This window comes from Lonchura striata, chromosome 18 (genome assembly GCF_050655825.1).
Source record: "Lonchura striata isolate lonStrDom1 chromosome 18, ASM5065582v1, whole genome shotgun sequence".
Classification (NCBI taxonomy): domain Eukaryota; kingdom Metazoa; phylum Chordata; class Aves; order Passeriformes; family Estrildidae; genus Lonchura; species Lonchura striata.
Genome location: NC_140720.1, coordinates 15,150,537 through 15,160,200, shown reverse-complemented (window position 1 = coordinate 15,160,200; position 9,664 = coordinate 15,150,537). Strand labels below are relative to the sequence as shown.

Genomic DNA, 9,664 nt, shown 5'->3' with positions numbered 1-9,664 from the left:
CTCATGCTCCTCGGAATCGCCGTTCTTCAGCATCCCCACGGACAGGGCGAGCGCTCGCCCGCACGCATCCCGTGTGTGCCTGCGGCGAGGCCGGCACCGAAGATTTATAACACTTATATCCAGGTGCCAACGCCTGTCCCAATACACGTAGAGATAAATGTTTGCTTTGCACATGGGTCTCCTATATGCGGGTTCCGCCTCTGCAATGGATGGAATTTACATATCTGTATAGAACAGTCAGTATATGTGTCATTGCGTTACACCTATGTACATCAGCGTCCGTGCTTTCCGTTTAAGTACACGTACACCTGCGTGTATTTTTGTGTGTATGTACACCTGCGTGGGGCCGGGCTGCTCCTGGGGCGGGGCCGGTTCCCGGTTCCCGGTACCCGGTTCCCGGTACCCGGTTCCCGGTTCCTGGTTCCCGGTTCCCATCCAGCCGCCGTCGCGGGATTACCTGGCCCTGGGATCACCTGGCCGTGGGATCAGCTGGCCCTGGGATCACCTGGCCCTGGGGGAAGACGAGCCAATGGCCAGGAAGGAGCCGCTGCTCAGCGCCCTTAAAGGTGAGGGCGGCCCCCGGCACCCGTGCGAGCTTCTGGCAGCGCTTGGCCGCGCACCGGTACCGGTCGGACCGGACCGACGGCGGGGCCGCGCTGGGGCTGCCGGACCAGCCCCGCCGCCCGACCTCGGCTTTGAGGAAGTTTACCCGGTTTACCTGAGGAGCTCCTGCCCAGCGCAGCGGCGGCAGCCGGGGAGGGTCGGGCCGTGCCGGGGTGTCGCAGCGCTGTCGCCCCGGTACCCCCTCGCTTTCCCCGGCTGGGCACCCACGGGTGCGGCCGCTCTCTCTCCTCCCCGCAGGAGGGGTGCTGCGGCTGCGGGAGGGCGGCGGCCCCTGCACGGACAGCTCGCCGCACCTCGTGTCCCTGTGCCAGCTGCTGGAGAGCATCCTGCGCAAGGGGCTCCGACATGAGTGACCCTTCGTGCCCGGGCGGGCGGTGGCAGCGTCCCCGAGCCCGCGGCGAGGGGTCCCGCACTCCTTTTCTCCCGCAGAACCCACCTGGGGCTTCCGCAGGCGGGATTACTGGCACTGGCTGGAGCAGCTTCCCGCGGGGACCAGCGGCCGGTGAGCTAGGCTGGGGTGAAAATCTATGAGCTGTGCTGGCCTCTATGGCGACATGCTCACCCCAAAGAGCCCAGGTGCAGGGAGGGCGCTCCGGTGTGCTGCCAGAGCTGCTTCTCCTGTCCCCAAACAGGCCGACCCCTCTGTCCGTCAGCATGCGGAGGGCCAGGGGCTGTGAGCGGCCGCGGGCGGCTCTTCCTGCGCCTGGCCCTGCAGGGGAAGGTGCTGGTGGCTGGCACAGAGCCCCCCGCTCCTGGAGGTGAGCTCGTGGGGGGAGCCGCTACCCACGGGCTGGCAACGGGGGGTGTAACCTGTGCTGTCTCATGGGTTTCAGTTTTATGATCCAGGGAGCTCCATCCTCGGCACTGAAGATCTCCGGGGTAAGATGGGTGGCTCGCTGGAGGCAGGATGTGTTATGGCACTGCACTGCTGCAGGGGAGGGGGGAGAGTCCACTGTGATTTTTCTCATCCAAACTTAGCACTGGAATCTAAATACATTGCTGCAGCGATGGAAAAAAAACACACCAAATGTAAATATTTAAACATGATTTGACTCCATCTAAGGCTGCCTTTAGTGGCATGGGGTAGGGAAATTTCTTCTGAAGTATCTTCCATGTTATTCATTTGTACTAAGGATTCTGGCTTAAGCAGACCCCATCTGGCTTTGAGGGGAGGTCATGTCAGATCAGCCTGGGCTGAGGGGTGGCACAGGGTTTAAATGGCTACATTGCCTTGACAGGCTGCAGCACTCCATCCATCCACAGCCAGGCTCCTTGGGGGGGCCAGGCCAGGGTGGAAGCCCTTAATATTTTGATTATGATAAATAACCCCACGTTAAACCTGTACATCAATGGTTTATAAATCACCTGTGCTCCTGGTGCGTGAGCAGATTGCAGACCTGGCAGTGCAATTGCAAGACTTGTGTAGGAGAGCCTGGGCAGCTTTGCTGTGCTTCTAAGGGTAAAAACAGTCAGTAGCATTTGCTGCAAGTCTTTGTCTGAATTTTGGGGAAAAAAGGTACCAAGCTGCACCTGGGCCAGTGGGATGAGCCTCCAGCAGCAGCTTGGGTGCATGGTGCTGTGATGCTCTCAAGGCCTTGCTCCCAGGACTCATTAATTACACTGCAAATGGCTTTATCCTGTGTTCTGCCGTGCCCCTGTGAGGCTGTGGCTGCCAGGAACCCGGCAGTGACTCTGTCTCTCTATCCCCATCCCTCTGCAGAGCCCTTCCTCTCGCTGGTGCTGACAGAGATAGATTTCTCCCTGGACCTGCAGGTGGGGTGGTGACCAGCACAGGGGTGCCAACGTGGGGCTCCTTCCTTGCCGGGACTCATGGCACTGACACTCCTTTGTTTGCAGAATTGCAGCTTCTTGGACGAGAGCTGGCTGCTGCCGGTAAGCGCCCGTCGCTCCCGGAGCCGTCCTTCTGCCACCTGGCCCTCCCTGAAAAGTCAAATGAGGGAGATGAAGGGTTTGGTGGGGAGGGATTGCCACGCACCCCGGGGTGAACTGGCTCAGGTTCACCAGGCCAAGCAGAGCTGCCTCTGCTATTGAGGTTGGATCCTGCTGGGTACCTGCACCATCACCAGGAGCAGATCCCAACATTCCAGGGAGTAAAACCAAGCTAGAGAAGTATCCAGGCCTAAATTGCAGATATAAGTGAAGTTTTCCCATGCTCCCTTCCCTGATTTCCAAAAAAATCCCCATTTCCCTGGGCTGACACAGATTACGCATCAGTTGGTTTTGCTCTCGGTTTGCTCAGTGAAACATCAGTGTTACTGAGAACAGCAGGGATGCCTTCAGGTCTTTTGACGATGAAGAGCATCCCTCCACCACCTTTTAAACCCAAAAGAATCCCCAAAAAGCTCGGGGCAGCTTTGGGACTGGTCAAGGCGTGCACTGAGCCGTGGGATCCCGCTGGCTTTGGGGCATTTCTGACAGCCAGTGCCCCGGGCTGAGCTGGGCACGTCTCAGGGCCCCGGCTAATGCGATGTGACAGTAAGTGCTGCTGCAAACAGCAGCGCCTTCGGGGAGGGGCAGCTGCGTCCCCCGGCTGCGTGGGGACATGTGGGGTGAGCAGGAGAGCTCTTCAATGAGTCAAGGGTTTGCTGTTGCTTTGCCATCCCACCCCTAGAGCAGCTTTGTCCCTTCAGGGTCTGGGCACAGCCAAACCCTGAGGGAGGACAGAGAAAGAAGCAGCCACTGATGGTCCCAGCTCAGCCTGGGACACTGGGACTTGCCTCTCCCTGGGCTTCCAAAGCCCTGGGTTGGCATCAGTGACAGAAATTATCTAGGGCATGGAGTCCCTTGGATGTCCCATGGCCATTGCCAGGGCTGCTGTCACCATCCACTCTCTTTCAGGTGTGCAGTGCTTACGAGACAGTCCCGTGCCGAGCACTGGGGATGGTGCTCAGGTAGGAACTCTTGATCCTCCTCTCCACTCTCCAGAGGGGTCTGGTCATCACAGCACTGAAAATGCCCCAAAAAGGGAAACAAATATCCTGCTGAGAGCATTAGGGCTGTCTCTGGTTCTTTTCTCCCCATCAGCTCAGCCTCGCCAGTATCTGCTGTCCATGAGGTGGCTTTTCCCTGCATTCAGTGTATGGGTGAAGCGTCATGGATGGTACAAAAGAGGAGACAGGGTCTCTGGTGCGCAGCTGAGGCTTGGCTGCACCCCCAGGTACGTGGACGGCCGAGTCTTTGTCACCAAGGTGCTCCCTGGGAGCCAGGCAGAGGTGGACGAGGTGGTGCTGGCTGGTGACATCCTCGATGAGATCAACGGCTGCTCGCTGAGATACGCATCCCCCGGGCAGGTGGGTGGGGACAGAGGGCTGGGCTGTCCCCCTCTTCTGCCCCTGCTCCCCTCTGCTCCTTCCTCCTCCTAGGCTGGGGCTGTGCTGCGGGGGCTGAAGGGACAACCGCTCGCCTTCCGCCTGCTCCGGTGGCGCTGGCACGACGGGACAGTCTTTGAGCCACTGCTGCCCTACCTGAAGGCCCTGAAAGAGAAGGAGCCCCACTTCCAGCTCCAGCACAGCCCCCAGCACAGGGGCAAGGGGGAGCCCCGGCAGCTGCAGGGGGGCAGGTGGGTCTGTGCCATGGGCTGCCCCCAGGCAGGGCTGAGCATCCTGGCACTGGGGCACCCTGTGCCCACACTATCCCCGAGCTCTGCTCGAGGCTGTGGGGCCAAGGCTGCCCCCACAGCCTGGGAACATCTTCCTCTGCAAAGAGGTGTGGTGTCTTTCCTCTCATGCTCCTGAGCCCGTTGCTCCCCAGGCTGCTCTACAAACTGTGGTTCCTGGGCCAGACCAGCGTTGGGACGGTGAGGCTGTGGGGCAGAGACCTGCCATCATCTCTTCTGGAGTTCTTTTCATGTGTCCAAGGGTTATTCCCTCCCTCCCATTCCATTTCAGCATGGTGGCAAAGAGGTGCTGGAGGGGGCCATCCCTGCCGTGCTGGAGAGGAGCTTGGCAGTGCGGGTGAGCACCAGGGCTGGGGACATCCTGGGAAGGCTCTGTCAGAGAATGCAGGGAAATATCTCTGCCATGGAGATTTTTTTTCCTGCCAGCTCCAGGTTCACTTGGCTTGGCTTGAATATTTGCCACCCCATCACCCCTGTGGGGTTTTTTCAGGTCAGGAGCATCTGGGCAGCCAGGATAGGAAAGGGCATTAGGGAAAAAAATGCAACCACATGCAGGAAAGCACTTGGAAAACTTTAGGAAGGCTAAGCCTGATTCTGGTGGTGCTTTAGGGCTCAGGTTACTGTTGTTTGAGCCTCTGGGGGTCGTTTGTGAAAAGATGGAAGTGTGGAAGTACTGGGTGGTGGGAAAAAAGGGCAGCAGAGAGAAAACTTGCAAAAGCTGAGGCTGACTGTGCTTCATCACCTCTGCATTTGGATAATCTCTGGTGAGTGTCTGATTAAAAACAGAGCTCAGGGCTGTGCTGATCGGGGCTTCTTCCCCCTCATCACCCCTGCAGGAGGTTTTATTTGATGTGAAGGAGGCAGAAGTCCTTGTGCAGGAGAAGGCTTCTTCCAAGGTCAGTGACATCCAAAGTCTGGGAATTCGGTGGCATGCGGGGAGCCCAGCTGGAGGTGTCCTGGGGACAGTATAAACCAGGAACGGGGCCAACAGGGCCTGAGCACAGCCCCAAACACCGGCTCCTTCCTGTCCCCTGCACAGCTCCTGTGCCGCCATCCCTACCCCTCCATGTCCTGCGTGGGACGCTGCACGTGGAGCGCCAGGATCTTTGGGATCTTTGCCTTCTGTGCGGTGTGAGCGCTGCCTGCGGGGACGGAGGGATGTGGGTCTGGGAACGGGAGCAAGCGCGCTCCAGAGCAGCCGCCAGGGCCCCGGCGCGGGGGAGGCAGGGCTGGGCTCGGAGCTCTGCGGGATAATGGACGCGTTTCCATTTTTAGCTCTTCCCCCGAGAGCCCTGATGGGAGCACGTTCGACTGCTTGGTGTTTGCATCCAGTTCTGAGCAAGAATGCGAGGAAATCGTCGGGAGAATCGGTAAGGGAAGGGTTATGGCTGCAGCTACCATCAGTCACGCTGTGGAACACCAGGAATTCTGTTCCAGTCCACCACATGCAGGATCTGACTTCATTCCTTTTGATGAGGTTACTAAGATGAAGAGGTATTTTCATATTTTTTTGGTGTGTTTTTTTTTTTAAGGTCCACTAGACAATGATTTTATTTTAAGAAACAGCTTCTAGGCATACCCAGATGCTTCATTGTTTCCAGTAAGGACTTGGAGGAAATACCATTTTCAAGGGATGTTATTTTCAACATACTTTTCTTGCAGGAGCTGAGGCTGCTACTGCAGCACCAAACCAAGCATTCACAAACAAATCTTAGGACTTGGAATCTTTCATTTTCAATTGGTTTAAATGCAGGTGTGTGGTTCTTCCTGAATTACGTGGGCTCCTGAGGATCCTCAGGTTTCCCATGGGGACATTCCTGGCAGGCAGGGTCCCTGGAGAGAACTGCCCAGGTGATTGACCTGACATCACCGAGCCTCACCTAAAGTTTGAGCTGATGCTTAACTTGGTGTATAAGTTGTGAACCTAATTACTTTATATCAAAGGAATCCTTTCCCCTACAGCTTTAGCAGGAATAGGAAAATACTTCTTTTAAAACCTATCATTTCAGAACAGGATTTTGGCAGGATGCTGCTGAGCCAGGGGCTGGGTTTGCCCCAAGTGTGCTCGGGGCAGCGTAGGACAGGGAGGTGAGGAAGAGGAGGAGGCTGTGTAAGAAGGTGGGTGAGGAGTGCCTGTTCCTCCAGCTGCAGGATTTAAACACACGGAGTGGTTTGTCTGAGGGAGAAGAGCACGATGAGGCACCACTGTCCCAGCAGCAGCTGAGGGATGCAGGCCCTGCCTCCCAGAGTGAGCTGGGATGGATTTCATGCTCTTCCTCACCAGCGTGGTGGGAGCTCATGGACAGCCAGCACCAATTTGCACAAGTCTGCTCAGAACTGCTGCTACTCTTCCCCGAACACCTCAGCACTTCCATTGGGATAAACCAAGCCGGGCTGGCTCAACCACTTCCCTGTGCTGCTTCCTGGGACAGCTCCAGCCTCACTCGCAGAGCCTGTTCTGGCAGGGCTCAGCAGCCTTGCCCTCCACGCTGCTGGTAATTACCGTGGTTCAAGTGCAGCCTGAGCACTCCAGACCTGCCTCACCCAGCCCGCAGCGAAGCTTTGAATCCAGACTCCATCCAAAAAAGTCTGGATGGGAAACGAGAATCCCACGGAGCACCCAGTGAGCATCAGCAGCTGCTGCCCCTGTGCAGAGCCAGAACTGGCACAGCCCAAACCCACAGGAACGCTGTCCGCCTGCTTGGGAACAGCCAGGTCAGCCACAATTCCAAAATGAACTTTCCCTGCATGTGCTGGAAAGGAAGAAAGAACTTAAGAGAAAAGTCCCCCAAAAACCCACTGCAGCCTCAGCCAGTCGTCCTGGACCCTACACAGCTGTAGGACTCTGCTCTCACATGCAACAGCAAAGACTCAAAACACTCCAGCAGTTCTCCATTCGTTACGATGAGCCAGCAGCAGCCCAGGATTACAGGAATCTGTAGGAGGCAGAAGCTTCTTCAAGCCCATTCAAACCAAATGACAAAGACTCCTCACATGTGAATGTAAAACATTTAATTTAAAAATGTTGACACTACAATATATAAAATAGCTATTATAAATGCACATAGTGTATTCTATAGCTGCCAGGTTTACGTTTTTAGGAAACTGTAAGTTACACTGTGGTTAAGACTTGTAGTTTCACCCTCTGAAGGAAGTCCACATTTGATCACAGTGATGCATGGTCAGACTAACAGCCCCAATTGTTAAACACTTGGATCAAGTCATAACCAGTTTTATTGCAAAAGGACCCTGTACACATTTATATCAATTCTAGTACCTTACAAGTTTATCTACCCAACAAGTCATTAACATACAGAAACATGCATGAGAAGCAAGAAAGAACACCCATCCCTTCTGCATATTAGCAACTTGTCACTCCTGAGCCGGAGGCTCAACATCACTGAGGTTTATGTGAACAGTCACTTTTAGCATTCATCCTGAGTGAAAGATGGAATGACTTAAGTACAAATGCAACATATTATAAACAATTTCTTACAAAAAAAAGTCACAAATTAAAACCAAAGTATTTTACAGAATTAACTACAAAACACCATAAAAACAGCCTTCACTTAAGCCCTCTCTCCCCGTATCCTGCGAGCCAACTGGATATCTTTGGGCATGATGGTGACTCTCTTGGCATGGATGGCACACAGGTTTGTGTCTTCAAACAGACCCACCAGATATGCCTCGCTGGCCTCCTGTTTCAAGAGCACAAGAAACGTTGTTAAAAACCCTCAGCGCAGCTCCCCCAACAACGCAGCCCAGCCGGCCCCTCAGCAGTACCTGCAGAGCCCCAATGGCCGCGCTCTGGAACCTCAAGTCTGTTTTGAAATCTTGGGCGATTTCCCTGACCAGCCGCTGGAAGGGCAGCTTGCGGATCAGCAGCTCCGTGGATTTCTGGTAACGCCGAATCTCACGGAGCGCCACGGTTCCCGGCCTGGATGGGAGAGGGAGGAGGCGGCGGTGAGGCGGGGCAGCGGCTGCGGCAGCGGGGCCGAGCCGAGGAGGGCCTTACCTGTAGCGGTGAGGCTTCTTGACGCCGCCGGTAGAGGGGGCGCTTTTCCGGGCCGCCTTCGTGGCCAGCTGCTTGCGCGGCGCCTTCCCCCCGGTGGACTTGCGGGCGGTCTGCTTTGTACGGGCCATTTTTCCTCACTTACCTACAGAGACACACACACACACACGCGTGACACCGGGGCCCGGCTCTCCCCGTGAACCTAACGACACAGCGGCCAATCCCCTCAACGCTCCGAACGCCGCCCGCCCCCGGCGCGGGCAGGCGGCCAGCGGCCTCCCCCGGGACGGGGAGGAGGAGTAACGGCCGCCCCCGCCTCGCGGCCCAGCCGCTCCCCTCCCCGGGGAAAGCGGACTGAGTCACGCCGCCTCCTCCTTCCTCCCGGGCCGCTCCGGGGTGGGGGAGGTGCAGTGGTGGGGGGATGGGAACCGGCCGTGACTCAGGGCACGTAGGCAAGGCCCGGCCTGCCCGCCGCGCTCCCGGCGGACTCAAGGCCGCGAGCGGCCGCGCAGCAGCACCACCGCCCGCTCCGAGACGCGTCCGCTGTCCGGCACTTACCGGTAGGAAGAGAAGGAAGAGCCGGTGCCGGTAGCGCTGCGCGCCGAAGCTTCTACGCCGTGCCGCTGCTCGAGACGCTCCTCAGCCGCCGCGCCGCACACTGCGCCCTCCCCGCCGCGGGGACACGCACTTTATAGTGGGGGCGCGCGCGCGGCGCGGTGGCGTCACAATGCCTGTAAGCAACGCGCCGCACTATTGGCCGGGACCACCGCCGGCGCCGTCGCGTCACCACACACAAAGGCCGTGCTCCGGTTCCCCGGCGCTGATTGGACTGGCGGCCGGGCGCTGATTGGTTGTTAAAGTAGGCGTCCGATTGGGTGTTGAGGGAAGACAAGGATCCAATCGGTGGCGGGCCGGCGCTCTGCGCGCTGATTGGACGAAACGGGGCAGGGTTTGGATCCTACCCTTTGTTGCGAAGCTCCACAATGGGAAGTCAATAGGAGCGGGCCGAGCGGCGGCGGCGCCGCGGGATCCCCCGGGCACCCCGGGCCGGCCCCGGCCGCCCCCGCCGCGGAGCGCCGGCACCGGCCGGCGGAGCAGAGGCGCCCGGCGGGGGCTGCGAGCGGCGAGGGCCGGGCCGCGGGGTCCCCCCCGCCTCCGCCCCCTCTCCCCCGGGAGCCGCCGGTGTGCGGCCGCTCGACACCCGCGCTCGGGGGTGGCCGTGGGGGCGAGCGGAGGCTCCCGCAAGGGGAGGGGGTCTGGCAGCGCCTCCGGCACTTCTTGCTCGGGTTTATCATTCCAGATGCCAAGGAAGGGTTGTCACGGCACTTGGACTCGCAGCGGGCAGTAGGGCTGGGATGTGCCTGCCCCAGGTCACAGCCTGACCTTTGGCC

The 9,664-nt window shown here is 58.2% G+C and overlaps 1 protein-coding gene and 1 pseudogene across 2 annotated transcripts; one reads left to right on the top strand and one right to left on the bottom strand.

Moving 5' to 3' along the window:
• The first annotated feature begins 79 nt into the window (after positions 1-79).
• Positions 80-7,324, top strand: LOC146765847 (uncharacterized; annotated as a pseudogene). Its single transcript, XR_014949397.1, has 16 exons — positions 80-566; positions 862-969; positions 1,054-1,126; positions 1,257-1,382; positions 1,458-1,503; positions 2,345-2,397; positions 2,482-2,517; positions 3,484-3,536; positions 3,803-3,935; positions 4,008-4,204; positions 4,396-4,441; positions 4,533-4,598; positions 5,098-5,157; positions 5,301-5,392; positions 5,537-5,631; positions 6,407-7,324. The product of XR_014949397.1 is annotated as an uncharacterized LOC146765847 (transcript).
• H3-3B (H3.3 histone B) lies at positions 7,257-8,935 on the bottom strand. Its single transcript, XM_021541667.3, has 4 exons — positions 8,832-8,935; positions 8,277-8,418; positions 8,045-8,198; positions 7,257-7,959 (listed from the first exon to the last, which is right to left on the bottom strand). Exons 2-4 carry the CDS (start codon positions 8,402-8,404, stop codon positions 7,831-7,833), a joined length of 411 nt encoding a protein of 136 aa, XP_021397342.1. The 5' UTR covers positions 8,405-8,418; positions 8,832-8,935; the 3' UTR covers positions 7,257-7,830.
• Positions 8,936-9,664: the final 729 nt, after the last annotated feature.